At 53.5% G+C, this 18,437-nt stretch overlaps 1 protein-coding gene across 1 annotated transcript in view; it reads left to right on the forward strand.

Annotated features, from left to right (window-relative positions):
- The window catches only part of LOC144168481 (putative chitinase 10), a 114,810-nt gene extending 96,608 nt beyond the window's left edge, over positions 1–18,202 (forward strand). Inside the window, exon 16 of the mRNA XM_077697454.1 lies at positions 17,783–18,202. Coding sequence (XP_077553580.1) covers positions 17,783–18,187 — 405 coding nt within the window. The 3' untranslated portion in view covers positions 18,188–18,202. The remainder of the gene's footprint in view (positions 1–17,782) is intronic.
- Positions 18,203–18,437: the final 235 nt, after the last annotated feature.

Below are 18,437 nucleotides of genomic sequence, written 5' to 3' on the forward strand. Positions count from 1 at the left end.
AGTGGGTGTGTGCGTGTGTGTGTGCGCGCGTGCACGTGCGCGTGTGTGTGCGCGTGTGCGTGCCCGCATGTGTGTGTGTGCGCGCGTGTGGGTGGGTGTGTGCCTGAGTGGATGTGTACGCGTGTGTGTATGCGCGTGCGCGAGCGTGTTTGTGTGCGAGTGCGCGCATGTGTGTGTGTACGTGTGTGCGTGGGTGTGCGTGAGAGGGTGTGTGCGTGTGTGTGCGCGTGCGTGCATGTGTGTGTGTGTGTGCGTGTGCGTGGGTGTGTGCGTGAGTGGATGTGTGCGCGTGCGCGCATGTGTGTGTTGCGTGTGCGCGGGTGTGCGTGTGTGTGTGCGTGAGTGGGTGTGTGCGCGTGTGTGTGCACGTGCGCGTGCGTGTGTGTGCGCGCGTCCGCGTGTGCGCATGTGTGTGTGTGTGCGTGCGCGTGCGCGCATGTGTGTGTGTACGTGTGCGCGTGCGTGAGTGCGTGTGTGCGCGTTCGCGTGCGCGCGCGCGTGTGTGTGTGTGTGTGTGTGTGTGTGTGTGTGTGTGTGTGTGCGTGCGTGCGTGCGCGTGCGTGCCTAAGTTCATCTGTGTAAGGGGCGGAATAAAAATACTTTTATTCGATGTAAGGATGGTCTCTGCCCGAACGTCGATTGAAAGTAATGGTTTTATCGTGCACCTGTCACCCCTTAACTTATTCGTTGTCATTAAGTCCAGCTTCGTGTGCGTGCGTGCGTGCGTGCGTATGTCGGTGTGTCCGTGTGTCAGGTTGGGATGCAAGGCTACTGACGAGCACAATTTTCCAGGGCAAATCAAGGTGGCCTGTTCCTGTTGCACACTGTTTGTGCGAAAAGAATAAAGCGGAAACCTTAATATAGACACAGAAAAGCCTTTATTGGTATTGCGGGTTCTAGGCCTGTTGGGGGAAGTGGGTTCAAGGATGGGGTAATATGAAGTGGGCTCTAGAAGATGATGCGGCCTCTATGATGAGATGGGCTCCAAGGTTAAGATGGGCGGTAGTCTTTTGGGTGTCGTTATAGGAAGAGTTAGCAGACCCGTCTTTCTATACTAGTCGAGCAAGACTGCTTGATAGTCCGAATATTGTAGTTAGGTGAAGGGCAGGAGTGTCCACAGAAGGAAAATTGATGCGTATCTTGGGATTGTTGGGGGGAGAGAGAAACTTCTATAGCGAGCTAATTTCTTACAAAGCCAAATGCGATGTTTGGCTTTGGCAGCAGAATGACACTGCGGGCATTGCGGTGTGGTGTTAGGCACGTACAATTTGACGGTGTCGGGTTCATGGCTGGGATTGGGAGGATACTTGTTTAGGGGTACTATCTTGATCACAATTACGGTGAACACGGGAGCGCTAGCCATTCCGTGCGCGGGAGCCGCCTGTCAGCGTTCCGGGTTACTTCGCACGCGCGTAGCTTCGTTGCAAACGAACTACGAGTTAGATTTCGCCTCTCCATCTTCTTGGTGATAGATGAAGACGAAATAATGGAATCTTTTGATGCGCGAGCCGAGAGGACGATCTGGACTCGCTCCGATGACCGACGTCCGATGCTTGAAGCAGGTGAGGGATGAAGACTGCCTTTCTTGCTGGATATTAGGTTTATTTTCACTATTTACATTACTCCAAGTATTTACATCAGGACAGAATGACGGTTACATGGCCACTCTGCCCGGAGCATCCTGTTCGGCCGTGGTCTATACTGAACTAGATCCCCTCGACCGACCGACCGACCGACCCCGGACAAAACCCAACACTCTGGTTTTGATCCCAAAAACCACACCTCCAAAGGGGGGCGTTCAAGAAAGAGCGAAAACCCTTTTCAACATGATTCAAATGGAGCAAAGATTGGCCACAAGAACCAGCCAATCCTATACATGTTCCCACCTGCAGTCACATGACCCAACACTGTCTCTCATGCAACTCCTAGTACGTTTCCCGCGTACGTTATTGCAACCGACAAGCAAAGACAAGACATCTGCTACCCAAAGTCACTGACCGCGCGGAGTGGTCACACCATTACGTTAAGCGGGCGGCACCTGCTCACGGCCAACGCCGAACGCTTATAGCGGTCTTCGCGCGGCTATCATCTTAGTGTCCGCGCCTTGCCACCTCGCATTTGTCCGCGCTCGCTCGCCGGCACAATGAGGGAGTCGTGGCTAATCCCCTCCCCAGACTGAGGGACGCCGCTGCCCGCAGCCTGACTCGCGGGAAGAGCTGCTCTAAACCAAGGCGAGCATTCTCGAAGCGAATGACCCATAAACGAACAGCACCTACGCCGGCCTCGCAGATCGTCAGACTACGCCGCGCGCCTTTTCGACCCTGAGACGGCATCAGCCCCGGATACATGGACCCGACGAAGGAGGGTCGAGTCGACTGGCGGGTTCAGCTACCTCGACCCCTCCCGCTCCATTCAAAGTGCTCCATTCAAAGTGTCGAGGCGAGGGGACCGGGGGGGATTCCCGGTAAAGGACCTACCGTATTTGTACGATTCTAGGGCGCACCTTCATTTGCTAAAAAGTTGCCTTAAAATTTGTGTGCGCGTTACTATCGGGCTCAAAACCAAAACGTTCTTTAAATCGGCCAGCAGCATTGCCTTAGACACGAGGTCCTCCCAAAATCCAACTCAATCTAATAAAAAAATCCGTCAGACTCCAGCGCACTAATTCCTGAATGACATACCTTGTTCAGCTGTTACAGATTATTCTACTACTGCAATTAGCCCGTCACACGTAGAATAATGAAGTTGAAGATACTTGAAATCGCAAACAGTTTCAATGTTCCCCGCTATTGTTTTATTTACTGCAGGAGCTGGATAGGCAAGTTGACGAAGCACAATTTATTTTTGGCTTCCACAGTTGCATGCGTAAAATAAAATCTCCTTCTTCCAGATACCTGGTGTCAAGTCTTTTACATCTACGTGGTAGAGCCGGCGTCAAATAATGTTTATTTCGAATTTTACTGCGCGAACCTACCCGCGCGTTAACATCGGTGGCAGTTATAATCGCGCAAATACGGTATTCAGCTACCCACGGCCCGCCGACTCAGCCCGACTAGCGCGTCAACCCACCCCCTGCCTGCGAGTCGAACGGACTCGCCCCGACGGCTTTTGAACTCACCCCGTCCGCTTATACATGGGTGCGTTGAGTCGAAAAAAACAGTTTTTCTCAACTCAACCCTCCCTCGTCGGGTCAATGTAAACGTGGCTATCCTTTCGCTTCCCGTCAGCTCGTCAAACTTGACAAACGACCGCATACCAATGCAACAGAGGAACTCGGGCTAAGCACCCAGGTCTTTTGCCACACAAAAGGAAGGAACACAAAGCATGCACTCGGCGGCCCCCAACTTCGCATCCCTGCGGCTGCATGAAAGGAATACAGCGTGGCAGCTACAAGCGGAGGCAAAGCCGATACATGAGCCACCGGCGGCTTTCATTAATTAAATGAAGAGCCCGAACTTAACACCTCCGCACCAAGAATGTTGTTCGTACACCAACTGTGCGTACAATATTAATTCTCACTGCAGGTTATGTCTTCCTACAGAGTAAGAGCTAAAGAAAACACACTCACGCAGTGACGCGAGTAACTCGCACAATATCCCAAGTAATAGGCACGGTAATAACATTCCCCATCGCCTAAGACATTACCACAATACTACGGCGCACACCCACGCTACCAACACTAACAGTCGGCCAACTGCACCAACAATGGATACCACACGGCACACTTGTTGTCTTGGCCTTGCCGTGCCCCGCCAACAGTGTAATACGCACATACGAACACTGGGCATTACATATGGCATCTCCCATTTACCAAGAAAAACATGACCCTACATGCCCTCAGACCCACAAAAAGAATAGAACCTTCTGTTTTTTTATTGATTGTGGGGTTTAACGCACCGACGCAACGCAGGCGATGAGGCACGCCGTAGTGGAGGGCTCCGGATTAATTTTGACCACCTGGGGATCTTTATCGTGCGCCGAAATCTCGTACACACGGGCGTTTTTGCTTTTCGCCTCCATCAGAAAAGCGGCCGCCGCGGCCGGGAATCGAACCCGCGACCCCGTGCTCAGCAACGCAACGCCTTAGCCACTGAGCCACCGCGGCGGGTTTTCTATCTCTTTTTTTTAGGAAATTGCAAACATGGCCAACCCTGCAGTGTATTCCACGTAACAATCTCAGGCAGAACCCCACATTGTACGTTCCTTGTTTTGCCATGAGATGCCACCACCCAGTCAGGCCCAAATACACTTTACAATGAAGAGGGCCGCGGGTGGTTCCCCCACCCAGCGCTACACATTTTCAGTATCAAGTCTCGATAGGGCATCCGCACACTTATTGAGCGACCCCTTTATGTGTGAGAACTTAAGTCGTACTTTTGCATTACCAGGGCCCTGCGATTATCATCACGACAGAAGGTGTGCCTTCCGCAACACCAAACAATAAAGGGAAATGCTCAACCACACAGGGCCCGTGAGAACAAATACGTGCCACCCTCTACCATTTAAGGTAACCAACCCATAATTGGTGCAAATATTCAAACGTGACAACTGAATCAATAGCACCATCCACTGCTTAAGCTTTAAGCGCATGCAGGAACATTCTTTCCCTCTAAGGAAAGAAAAAGACATGACGAACGACCCAAAGGTACAAAATGAGGCTGCTCATGTAGCAATAACAAAATGTTTAAGGAAGCTCAACGTATTTTCACGCCCTCACAGGTGCATATTCTTTCAGAATGCGCAACAAAGATTGTTCATCCCGTTACGGTTCACTTGCTGTCCACTTGGGATGTACTGAAAGTTCCTTTTTCCAGTACTTCAGACCTTGTACTTCAGAACCTGGCTCGCACACAAGCGCCACACTAGGGTCCCGCTTGTACATTCCATGGCCCACCATGACCACATGCCAACGAGTGCAAATAACGGATGACACTCGTTTTCTTACCCAAAGGTAAGCTCTCTAACGTGCTGTACCAGCTGTCCTACCGCTCAACAGCACAGCGTTAAACCCGCCAAGCAGCGTTAAACCCGCCAAGCTACGCTACTGACATATCACACGCCTGACGACAGTTGAATACAATCAACACGTACACAAAAACAACGACGGGGAGAACGACTGTACACGTAAACTAACATTAATCCCCACCCAAGCGCTCCTAACACACGGACGCAAAACATGCTCACAACTAAGTATGATCCAAGCAACACTGACCATTCCTATCAAACGATGCACTATAATAAGCGCAAAAGCCCCTTCCACGGCGGTAAGCACCGACCGTAGTCCGGAAACCGATCCCATTAGCATAGTGGCCATGGTGAACCCGGAGAAAACCAATGAGGGCCCACCTGTGCTCACTCCGGGTTTGGCGGGTCGCAGTGTTGCTGATGCAGCAGCTCATAGACACGTTGCGCCGCTCTTGCCGCTGGGCTGGGGCCGTGCTCCCGGAGCCTCGCACTTGCCGCCGCCCCGAGCCGGAGCTCACGGGGCCTTCCGCTGGGGTGTCTCCTTTTCGAATCACGGCTCCCGCCGCCATAAGCCGGAGCTTGCGAAATTTCCCGCTGAGGTTTTGCCTCGTTGAATCACGGCTGCTGCCTCCCTAAGCTGGAGCTCACAAAACCTCCCCCTGAGGTGTCGCCTCGTCAAATCGCGACTGCCGCCGTTTTGAGTCGGAGCTCACGAGGCCTCCCGCTGAGTTGTCGCCTCGTTAAATCGCGGCTTCCGTCGCCTTCAGCTGGAGCTCATGAGGCCTCCCACTGAGGTGTCGCCCCGTCAAATCGCAGCTGCCGCCACCCTGAGCCGGAGCTCACGAGGCCTCCCGCTGAGTTGTCGCATCGTTAAATCGCGGCTTCCGTCGCCTTCAGATGGAGCTCATGAGGCCTCCCACTGAGGTGTCGCCCCGTCGAATCGCAGCTGCCGCCACCCTAAGCCGGAGCTCACGAGGCCCCCCGCTGAGTTGTCGCCTCGTTTAATCGCGGCTTCCATCGCCTTCAGTTGGAGCTCATGAGGCCTGCCACTGAGGTGTCGCCCCGTCGAATCGCAGCTGCCGCCACCCTAAGCCGGAGCTCACGAGGCCTCCCGCTGAGTTGTCGCCTCGTTAAAGCGCGGCTTCCATCGCCTTCAGCTGGAGCTCATGAGTCCTGCCACTGAGGTGTCGCCCCGTCGAATCGCAGCTGCCGCCACCCTAAGCCGGAGCTCACGAGGCCTCCCGCTGAGTTGTCGCCTCGTTTAATCGCGGCTTCCATCGCCTTCAGCTGGAGCTCATGAGGCCTGCCACTGAGGTGTCGCCCCGTCGAATCGCAGCTGCCGCCACCCTAAGGCGGAGCTCACGAGGCCTCCCGCTGAGTTGTCGCATCGTTAAATCGCGGCTTCCGTCGCCTTCAGATGGAGCTCATGAGGCCTGCCACTGAGGTGTCGCCCCGTCGAATCGCAGCTGCCGCCACCCTAAGCCGGAGCTCACGAGGCCTCCCGCTGAGTTGTCGCATCGTTAAATCGCGGCTTCCGTCGCCTTCAGATGGAGCTCATGAGGCCTCCCACTGAGGTGTCGCCCCGTCGAATCGCAGCTGCCGCCACCCTAAGCCGGAGCTCACGAGGCCCCCCGCTGAGTTGTCGCCTCGTTTAATCGCGGCTTCCATCGCCTTCAGCTGGAGCTCATGAGGCCTGCCACTGAGGTGTCGCCCCGTCGAATCGCAGCTGCCGCCACCCTGAGCCGGAGCTCACGAGGCCTCCCGCTGAGTTGTCGCATCGTTAAATCGCGGCTTCCGTCGCCTTCAGATGGAGCTCATGAGGCCTGCCACTGAGGTGTCGCCCCGTCGAATCGCAGCTGCCGCCACCCTAAGCCGGAGCTCACGAGGCCTCCCGCTGAGTTGTCGCATCGTTAAATCGCGGCTTCCGTCGCCTTCAGATGGAGCTCATGAGGCCTCCCACTGAGGTGTCGCCCCGTCGAATCGCAGCTGCCGCCACCCTAAGCCGGAGCTCACGAGGCCCCCCGCTGAGTTGTCGCCTCGTTTAATCGCGGCTTCCATCGCCTTCAGCTGGAGCTCATGAGGCCTGCCACTGAGGTGTCGCCCCGTCGAATCGCAGCTGCCGCCACCTAAGCCGGAGCTCACGAGGCCTCCCGCTGAGTTGTCGCATCGTTAAATCGCGGCTTCCGTCGCCTTCAGATGGAGCTCATGAGGCCTCCCACTGAGGTGTCGCCCCGTCGAATCGCAGCTGCCGCCACCCTAAGCCGGAGCTCACGAGGCCCCCCGCTGAGTTGTCGCCTCGTTTAATCGCGGCTTCCATCGCCTTCAGCTGGAGCTCATGAGGCCTGCCACTGAGGTGTCGCCCCGTCGAATCGCAGCTGCCGCCACCCTGAGCCGGAGCTCACGAGGCCTCCCGCTGAGTTGTCGCATCGTTAAATCGCGGCTTCCATCGCCTTCAGCTGGAGCTCATGAGGCCTGCCACTGAGGTGTCGCCCCGTCGAATCGCAGCTGCCGCCACCCTAAGCCGGAGCTCACGAGGCCCCCCGCTGAGTTGTCGCCTCGTTTAATCGCGGCTTCCATCGCCTTCAGTTGGAGCTCGTGAGGCCTGCCACTGAGGTGTCGCCCCGTCGAATCGCAGCTGCCGCCACCCTGAGCCGGAGCTCACGAGGCCCCCCGCTGAGTTGTCGCCTCGTTTAATCGCGGCTTCCATCGCCTTCAGTTGGAGCTCATGAGGCCTGCCACTGAGGTGTCGCCCCGTCGAATCGCAGCTGCCGCCACCCTAAGCCGGAGCTCACGAGGCCCCCCGCTGAGTTGTCGCCTCGTTTAATCGCGGCTTCCATCGCCTTCAGTTGGAGCTCATGAGGCCTGCCACTGAGGTGTCGCCCCGTCGAATCGCAGCTGCCGCCACCCTAAGCCGGAGCTCACGAGGCCCCCCGCTGAGTTGTCGCCTCGTTTAATCGCGGCTTCCATCGCCTTCAGCTGGAGCTCATGAGGCCTGCCACTGAGGCGTCGCCCCGTCGAATCGCAGCTGCCGCCACCCTGAGCCGGAGCTCACGAGGCCTCCCGCTGAGTTGTCGCATCGTTAAATCTCGGCTTCCATCGCCTTCAGCTGGAGCTCATGAGGCCTGCCACTGAGGTGTCGCCCCGTCGAATCGCAGCTGCCGCCACCCTAAGCCGGAGCTCACGAGGCCTCCCGCTGAGTTGTCGCATCGTTAAATCGCGGCTTCCATCGCCTTCAGCTGGAGCTCATGAGGCCTGCCACTGAGGTGTCGCCCCGTCGAATCGCAGCTGCCGCCACCCTAAGCCGGAGCTCACGAGGCCCCCCGCTGAGTTGTCGCCTCGTTTAATCGCGGCTTCCATCGCCTTCAGTTGGAGCTCATGAGGCCTGCCACTGAGGTGTCGCCCCGTCGAATCGCAGCTGCCGCCACCCTGAGCCGGAGCTCACGAGGCCCCCCGCTGAGTTGTCGCCTCGTTTAATCGCGGCTTCCATCGCCTTCAGCTGGAGCTCATGAGGCCTGCCACTGAGGTGTCGCCCCGTCGAATCGCAGCTGCCGCCACCCTGAGCCGGAGCTCACGAGGCCCCCCGCTGAGTTGTCGCATCGTTAAATCGCGGCTTCCATCGCCTTCAGCTGGAGCTCATGAGGCCTGCCACTGAGGTGTCGCCCCGTCGAATCGCAGCTGCCGCCACCCTGAGCCGGAGCTCACGAGGCCTCCCGCTGAGTTGTCGCATCGTTAAATCGCGGCTTCCGTCGCCTTCAGATGGAGCTCATGAGGCCTCCCACTGAGGTGTCGCCCCGTCGAATCGCAGCTGCCGCCACCCTAAGCCGGAGCTCACGAGGCCCCCCGCTGAGTTGTCGCCTCGTTTAATCGCGGCTTCCATCGCCTTCAGTTGGAGCTCATGAGGCCTGCCACTGAGGTGTCGCCCCGTCGAATCGCAGCTGCCGCCACCCTCAGCCGGAGCTCACGAGGCCTCCCGCTGAGTTGTCGCCTCGTTAAAGCGCGGCTTCCATCGCCTTCAGCTGGAGCTCATGAGGCCTGCCACTGAGGTGTCGCCCCGTCGAATCGCAGCTGCCGCCACCCTAAGCCAGAGATCACGAGGCCTCCCGCTGAGTTGTCGCCTCGTTAAAGCGCGGCTTCCATCGCCTTCAGCTGGAGCTCATGAGGCCTGCCACTGAGGTGTCGCCCCGTCGAATCGCAGCTGCCGCCACCCTAAGCCAGAGATCACGAGGCCTCCCGCTGAGTTGTCGCCTCGTTAAATCGCGGCTTCCATCGCCTTCAGCTGGAGCTCATGAGGCCTGCCACTGAGGTGTCGCCCCGTCGAATTGCAGCTGCCGCCACCCTAAGCCGGAGTTCACGAAGCCTCCCGCTGAGATGTCGCCTCGTTGAATCGCGGCTGCGCTACCCTAAGCCGGAGCTCACAAGGGCTCCCGCTGAGGTGTCGCCTCGTCCAATCTCGGTTGCCGCCGCTCTGAACCGGAGTTCACGAGGCCTCCCGCTGAGGTGCCGCCTCGCCGATGCTTGGAGTCAGGCTCGCCGTTGGTCTGAGCCGAACCTTGCGTTGAAGGAGTCTCTACGGAATTCCCCACCAGCTCCAGCACACGGTCGTGGTCATCCTGCCGACTGCGCCAGTTAGATTTCGCCTCTCCATCTTGGTGACTGATGAAGACGGAATAATGAGGTTCTTTTAATGCTCGAGCCGAGAGGACGATCTCGACTCGCTCCGATGACCGACGTCCGATGCTTGAAGCAGGTGAGGGATGAAGACTGTCTTTCTTGCTGGATATTAATTAGGTTTATTCACATTATTTACATTACTCCAAGTATTTACATCAGGACAGAATGACGGTTACATTGTCACTCTGCCAGCAGCATCCTGTTCGGCAGTGATCTATACTGAACTAGATCCCCTCGACCGACCGACCAACCGACCCCGGACAAAACCCAGCACTCTGGTTTTGATCCCAAAAACCACGCCTCCAAAGGGGGGCATTCAAGAAAGAGTGAAAACCCTTTTCAACATTATTCATATGGAGCACAAATTGGCCACAAGAACCAACCAATCCTAAACATGTCCCCACCTGCGGTCACATGACCCAACACTCTCTCTCATGCAAGTCCTAGTACGTTTCCCGCGTACGTTATTGCAATTGACAAGCAAAGACAAGACATCTGCTACCCAAAATCACTGACAGCGTGGAGTGGTCACACCATTACGTTAAGCGGGTGGCACCTGCTCAAAGCCAAAGCCGAACGCTTAGAGCGGCCTTCGCGCGGCTAACATCTTAGTGTCCTCGCCTTGCCGCCTCGCATTTGTCCGCGTGCGCTCGACGGCACAATGAGGGAGTCGTGGCTAATCCCCTCCCCAGACTGAAGGACTCCGCTGCCCGCCGCCTGACTCGCGGGTAGAGCTGCTCTAAACCAAGGCGAGCATTCTCGAGGCGAATGACCCATAAGCGAACAGCACCTACGCCGGCTTCGCAAATCCTCAAAGACTATAGCCCCGAATACATGGACCCGACGAGGGATGGTCGAGTCGACTGGCGGGTTCCGCTACCTCGACCCCTCACGCGTATACATGAGCTCCATTCAAAGAGTCGAGGCGAGGGGGCCGGGGGATTGCCGGAGGAGGAGCTACCGTATTTTTACGATTCTAGTGCGCTCCTTCTTTTGCTAAAAGCTAGCATTAAAATTTGTGTGCGCGTTACAATCGGGTTCAAAACCGAAACAGTTTTTAAATCGGCCAGCAACATTGCCATAGGCCCGAGGTCCTCCCAAACTCCAACTCAATCCAATAAAAAAATTCGTCAATATTACGTGAGTGGATTTCGGGGCACTCATTCCTGAAGGACACATCTTGGTCAGCTGTTAAACGTTTTTCTACTACTGCAATTAGCCCGTCACGCGTAGAATTACGAAGGTCAAGACACTTGAAATCGCAAACAGCTTCAATGTTTCCCACTATATAGTTTTATTCCCTGCAGGAGCTGGATAAGCAAGTTTACGAAGCACAATTTATTTTTGGCTGCCACAGTTGCACGCGCAAAATAAAATCTCCTCTTCTAGGTAAGTAGTGTCATGTATTTTAAATCTGCGCGGTAAAGCTGACGTCCAATTATTTTTTCGGATTTTCCTGCGCGAACCTACCCCCGCGGTACAATCGGTGGTGCGTTGTAATCGTGAAAATACGGTATTCAGCTCCCCACGGCCCGCCGACTCAGCCCGACGAGCGCGTCAACCCACCCCCTGCCTGCGAGTCGAACGGACTCTAATAAACAGGTTTTTTGGACTCAACGCACTCATGCACAACTGGATACATGGACCCTCCCTCGTCGGGCCCATGTATCCGGGGCTATACATGAGTGCGTAGAGTCCAAAAAACCTGTTTATTCCAACTCAACGCGCCCTCGTCGGGTCAATGTAAACGGGGCTAAGGTTATTTCCAAAGGGAATATAAACCGAACTGGATGCTTTACTGTTTCCCCCCTCCACCCTCCCCCTGTCCTCACAAAGGCGGATTTTTCCGTCTCGACCGGGAAACACTGCTCTCACTATCCGAGCCTTCCACAGCAATCACGTCGCCGATACCAGGAACCCCTCCCTTCGTTTGCTTTGAGGCCTAGGCTGAGCGAAGCTTGCCCAAGTATTCCTCGCTCCCAACATTCAGAAACAGATGTAGCTACTGTTTTCGTTTCAGCCACAGCCCTCGAAACGAAGTCATGAAGCTTACCAAGAACATTTCCTCGTGCAGTGGCAATGTGGTCAGACGCCTGCCGGCCAAGATGCTGGCTGGTGTGAGGGCACTCGGGGACCACCATCGTTGGGGTCGTCGTATGTGTGGAGGGGCGTGGAATATATTACTCCCTCGACCTCGTTCGAGCACTGTTGACACCTCGACGAAGCCTCTAGACCAGGGGTCCCAAACGCGTGGTCCCAAATACGTCCAGGGGTCTCAAAAGCGCACAATGGTCGATTTGTGAATCGAAAACTCTACAGTGCGCACAGGTCTGGACGAGCGCGAGGCCGCCGAGAGACTCCCCGCGGCGTTTTATGACCCTGCAAACGGGGCTGCACGTCGCTAATGAGAAAGCGACGCCCTGACCGGGGTTTTCCAGGCTTCCGCTGGAGTGCAAATGTTTCAGTGCGTTGTGCGGCGTTTGTGGGTGTTTGTTTTCCTGTTCGCCTTTGTGTCAAACACTTTTACTGCTCTCCAGATGTGGCGAAAATGGTGCAGCCGTGCATCCAACTATAGGTTCTGGCGCGTCAACATGCATCCACCTGCGCTTAGGCGCGTGTCGCAGCGTTATTTATGGCCTGGATGAGAGCGATATCGCGCTGCTGAGGAAAATACTGCAGCTTAGACTTAGATATTTAGAGCCCTTAGCTGACCGCGTGGGACACCACGCACACGTGCTCGCCTAAACATTTCTAGTCCAGATGTTTTTCACCCATGCGAAGGGAGTGAGCTGGCATAAATGAAGTAGACGAAGGTTCTGCGGAAGAAAGGCCGAAAAAGTGAAACGCGCCAACTGTACATCGGGGTTAATGAGTGTTGCTGTTGGATAATTTTTTTATAGAAACAAAGTAACTGTAACGATATTTCTCGTTACAGTTACTCCACAAAAAGTAACAGTGTTACAGTTACAAGTTCATTTAACCTGAAAGTAACTATAGTTACAGTTACAAGTTACTGAAAAAGGAACTAGTTACCGGTAACGCGTTACTGGTAACTAGTTTCTGCCCAAGACTGATATAAGTCTCGGATGGCATGTCCATGAATATTTCTGCACAATCAAGTACCACTCGAGTAGAACCATCCCTAGTTCTGAAGCTTTCTCGCATAAACATGTCAGCGGTTCTTCCTGCTGGCCAAATGGATATTTGTACGAGCATTTCATGCAAAAAATTCATCCAGATTACACAGATCGCGCTTACTGTCGAGACGGTAGCACCGAATCGATTCGCAGGGTCCTGCTCTAAGAGGCCCACTTTTAACAGGCAAAAAACGACAGTTAGTTGTTCGGGCACTGAAAGTGCCGGTGGTCTGCCTCCGCTTGATTTCGCTGTTCTGTGTTTTCTTTGCACAAACTTGACAAAGCTGACAAAACGTTCACGCGAGCAAAATCCCGCGTAGAAGAGCAGCCTCTTTTCGTCTCCAGTAAGAGAACCTACCACTGATACTTGGTTGTCGTCGCTGGTAACTTTGTTCTTCAACATCGCAATCTTTAGCTTGCATAGTTCTGCATTGAGTGCACTGTTCTCCGCCTTCAGACCAACATTTTCTTCTTGAAGTTTGGTGCACAGTTTAAGGAGGAGGTCCATTTTTGCACGCATGGTAGCAGCTGCGCCTTCTTGTGGTCCCGCCGAGTACATGTAGCCTGCAGCTGTAAAATAACGCCAGAAACAGTGCCCCTAAGAAATATTTATATTAAAGGGTAACGAAATTTTAAACATATTGCCTATATCTGCAGGCAAACCTGTTTTCTGAAGCACCCACGTCTGAAGATTCGAGCTGTTGCAAAAGTGGGATGGCGCTACTTTTCATGTGATGGGTATAATACTTTGTTTCAGGCGGATGCCATTCAATATACAGTGAGATCTGAGCAAATAAACATGTAGACTACCTTAGGCAAATATTGAAAGCAATCAAATGTTGCCTTATAGTATTACAGTTATACCTCGGAGCTAAACTTTGCTAATTAAGAGAAATCCGCAGCGTATAATAAGCACCGTAGGAATGGTCTCGGTGCGAAAGGGAGGCTGACATGGCTTTCAGAGGATGCAATATACTCCTGGGAAAGCGTGTGCGTTCCACATGTCAAAATAACAGGACAGGGCGCGTCATAGTGGGAACCTGAGCTTTCACACAGGAAGTACACCACACCTTAAAAGATGGAAAAAATAATTCCGCAATGAGCGACTGCAAAGAAAGCGTCGAAATGCTGAACTCACATCAGAAACCCGGTTCTTCCACGCCGCAGGAAGCGGGCTGCAGGCAGTCGCTGTTGGGGAAACCGCATCGTTGCCTGCGGGAGCGAACGTATTGCTTTATCGCCCTATTACGCCCTTGGTGCTAGAATTCATAACAAAACGGGCGTTGCTTACTCTGAACTGGCAGGGGTATCTCGACAGTGCTGCATATCACTAGTTCGTCTTGGATGCCTGGAAGCAGGACGGGCGCTTCGGGAGGGTGATGTTTCGTTCGCTTCGCGGCAGCTAGGAAACAAAACAAATAGGATCGAGCTATAAAAAGTATAATTCACGTTTTAGTTCTGGGCTTACCTGTCTTTACCGGAGGACACCTCTCGGAGAACACCCGGTGTGGAAAAATGGTCGGCATACGGTCCATGTAATATTTGCGTCCACTCGCGTTAAAATGGGCTCGACATATCCTGAGATGCTCGGACGGCTCCCACAAAGGGAATCGGCCATCACGACCCTGGCGATTTATCCGGCGAACCCATTCCTTTTTAAGTTTCTTGTCCTTCGGAAACTTGTGGAATGAAATATGCCGGTCTCGTAGCGCATAGCTGTCACAACCGGGCATGCAGCAAGTTTGTCTGTTGTCTTCCTTGGCGCCATGTCGTCACTAGTGCGTAAACAACAAACGCAAAGGCAGGTCGTAAACGAGTGTAGCTTTACACACGCGGAAATGCATCACGAATAACGTGCGCAAACGACATGGGCTTCTTCGTTTTCCCACCAGGCTCCCCTCGGGCTGCCGGAAGCAACAGCTGGTTATTTGTGTTTTTCTCGGGGAGCTCAAGCGTCACATCTGTTTTCTATTTCCTCGGGTTAAGGAATCTCCCTTTTCCTGCGGGCAGCCATAAGCACGAAGACGGTCTGGAAGCTAGCAGACGACGTTGCTAGCCGACTACAAAAGGATTCTCATGCGGTGCAGGCAGTTTCAGAAGGACGCAGATATTTTTTTTCTTTCTTATTTTGGGGTCTCTGGTTTAAAGATGCTTCAACTGATGCGCAACATAACTTTGCAAGCACCGCATTTAACTTTATTAAAACTTTGTCTTTTGACGGGCGCGCCGCGCGCGGCGCGACCAAGCCGTCGCTGCTCGCACCCCGCGCACGCAGTTCCCATGACGCCTTGCGCGGGCCCGCCGGGGAAGGAGCGGCGCTACAGTTTCTGGAAAGGTAGAGTTCCCGTCTATCGCGTAGCGGAAGAGTTGCGCGTCTGATTGCCACATGCCGCGGGTTCCAGTTCGACAGGAAAGCCGGCTTTCAGTGCTGCGCGCAAGACCCCGTATTCAGTCAGTTCTGCTCAACTGAGCATCGGCGGTTGCGGCAGCGGCGGCCGCTGAGTTGCTGTATATAGCTCCCCTAGGGGAGCTATATACAGGAACTCAATAGGGACCGGGCGGCCGTTGTATGGCACCACCGTCGTTTCAGCGAACAGCGCCGCCCGTGGCGAACCGCTCGTCAGTGGAATGCCGGTGGCGGTCAGCACAGCGTAGTTGTGCATGGCTTTCTGTCGTTTTTCTGCGGCGGTTTGCAAAGCGTACGTAACCCCACGGGCATTTTTCAAATCGGTAAATCTTGAGCGTGGATGTGACGTTTACGAGGGATGCCATGTGTGTTATTTACGCCCATACTCGGTATTTACAAATAGCAGACGACGCTCAATGCGCCAAGCTGGAAGTCAAGCTGGAAGTGAAAGTTCGTTGCTTCATGCAATTTTTTTCATGCCTGCATGCAGTTTCGCGAATCGAGGAGTATATTGCCGCTAAATGCTCCCACAAAGCCGGGGTGCGCAACCGATCTAGTAATCCTGCGGCGCTGGCCTTCGGCAGTTGATGACGAAACGGCGTCGACGTCGTGCACAAGCGAAAGACAAAGTTTGGGGGTGTCTTCGAAGATTTACCTCAAAACAGAAATTGTGATGGACGACGCTTCCGTAACTTCATTACCGACGGCTGAAACGTGTTTGATTTCACAGAAATGCTCTTACTACAGTCATCGGAAATCGTTGATAGAATAAATATGAATGCCGCATGATAGTAGAACGTTATTGCTTGTCGTGGAGAAGCACTGCTTTACAAGAATTGCAATGGTTGCTGGCTAGTTGGTAAATTGTTTTTCAGAAACTAATTCCTGCGTGGCTGAAGGACGCAAGACAGGAGGGTGCCCGAAACCTGTACTCAGCTTCACAACTGAATGCTGCGGTCGGTTTACAAGCTGCCACCTACGATTGAAAAATCATGCACACCTCCGTCTAACGACAATGATCGTTTATCGCAAAGATCTATCGTATGGGTTTCCTTGGTTGCCTTCTGGATTTAAACTTTGACTAATTAAGCGTCGAATTTGACAAGCACGCAGTTTGGTATTTTAATGGCATCGTCTTTGACTTTGACCATTTCCCATTCGATTTCGCACGAAGAAAGCTTTGTGTTAAACCATCATAATCATTAGATGGAGGGCGAAATGATTTTTCTGTTTTTTTTTTTAATTTTGAACTTCAATGCCCCCTCTCCAAATCTAAACTTTTTCAGCGTGTCGGAAATATGTCTGTGGTGGAGGACTCGGGCTCATGCACCCATATTTGAGGCAACTAATCGCGCGTTTTTGGTGTCTTCACCAGGCATTACACGATTTTTTAGGTACTCTGTAAAGAATACTTTAGCATTAAAAAACACCGGCTGACGTTAACACTGCCACATTTTTTTAACTATCGGTGCCAGCATTTATTCTACGCAGGTGGTAAAACGGGAAGGGGAGGAGGGATGGTTTGTAGCTTGGGCTTTTGAGTTGGTGAATAACTTTGGCTCTTGATAAAATGACCACCACAAACGTGGGATTTCCACTTCGGCTTTCAGGCTCCCATGCTGTCACAGTGTCGCTCGCCAAAACCGAAGGTACAAAGCTTACGGTTACAGAAAGTGCAAACTACCGCAACATTTCTACGTACACGGTAGTCCATCTCGTATGCAGGTGCCTTTCTATTTAAAGCACACGTATCGAGGTATCCCAGCGCTAAGGTTGGCGTGGAAACTGTAGACATTGAAACCAGCGCAGATAATTTAAAGTGGTAGAAGGAAATTTTAATATTGCTAATAGTTTTATTCCTAGTCAGATCGCGCGGAGCCAGGCGCACAGCGCTGCAAAAAGCGCTCGTGTCAATGTAGCCCTTCCCCAACTTTACAAGCATCCAATAAGTTTGCGTAGCCGTTAGTGTATTTAAGAAAAAAATAATACTAATAATAGTAGTTTTATTCTAGCTCAGAACGGGTGGAGCCAAGCGCAGGTCGCTGCAAAAAGCGCTCATGCCATTGCAGCCGATACCCAACTTTAGACGCGTCTGACAAGTTTCCGTAGTCACTACTTCATCTAAGAACCCAACACACCTGTCTAGACTTCGTTTCATCTCACATGTCTGCTCACAACGCCACCAAAACATACAAAGCACCGAAGTAAACACGACAAAAACAACGGGAGGCTGTGTAGTCCAATGCACCGGCTCATTCCACTGACGAGCGGAGCGCCGAGTGGTGGCGTCACCCGTCCAGCTGCCCGGTCCCTATGGAAAGGTCTTTCTTCGCGCGAACGACACGCTTCTGTCCCAAAGCGAGTTAAAAGTGCAGCTGCTGATAACTTCCGGCGCCGTTATCAGCCGACTGCGCAACTTGTGAAAGGGGAATCGGTGGTGCCGAGGCGTACAACCCTTGTCCCTTGTAAGAGAGGCGTCGGCGGTGGCGAAGAGGAGGTAAAGGGCAGTGACAAGTGAAGCAAAAGTAAAACAAAAGATCAAATACTTTTTTGTTCACGGCGCTCGTGTTAATATTCGCATGCCGCTTTCCGTACACACCAGGTGCAGTTCACCCGCTCCCTGGGCCTCGCCGGTGCCATGGTTTGGTCCATTGAGACGGACGACTTCTCCGGAGCCTGCGGAGGAGGGAAGAACCCCCTGCAGAGAGCGATAAGAGACGCACTGGCCAGCACAGCCGTCGTGACAACCGCGCGAGAAACGGTACCTGCAGCGGAGGGAAAGACATCGGCAGCAGGCGTTGAAACCGATACAAACGGCAGAGCTGCAGCGTCTCCTCCTTCAGCCCAGGAGTTAGACTGTCCCGAGAGTGGCTATTACCCTCACCCGGACGATCCACACACGTTTTACCGGTGCTTACCCATGCCCGATGGCACGTACGACATCTACTTCTTCAACTGCCCCGACGGCGCTATCTTCGACCCTTCGATTATCGCCTGCACTTACTAGCAGGAGCATCTGCGAGTACGAACGCTTACCCCACCTCGTACTGCGCAATAAACGACCCAGTACGTTTGTATGCATCAATGTATTGTACCTGAACTAAACATATTTGAGAAATGCCGCGTTCATCCCTACGCAGGGGACCACTTTTCTGCGTCGCCAGTTTAGCGTCTTCTCGTGCCATAGAGCCCTTTCTAATGCGGAAGCTTTACAATCAATTGTCTTGTTCGAAACTTTGCGTCCGTCGCACACAAAA

Source organism: Haemaphysalis longicornis, unplaced genomic scaffold (genome assembly GCF_048455015.1).
Source record: "Haemaphysalis longicornis isolate Haplotype H1 unplaced genomic scaffold, Haemaphysalis longicornis Haplotype H1 scaffold_2, whole genome shotgun sequence".
NCBI classification, from domain to species: domain Eukaryota; kingdom Metazoa; phylum Arthropoda; class Arachnida; order Ixodida; family Ixodidae; genus Haemaphysalis; species Haemaphysalis longicornis.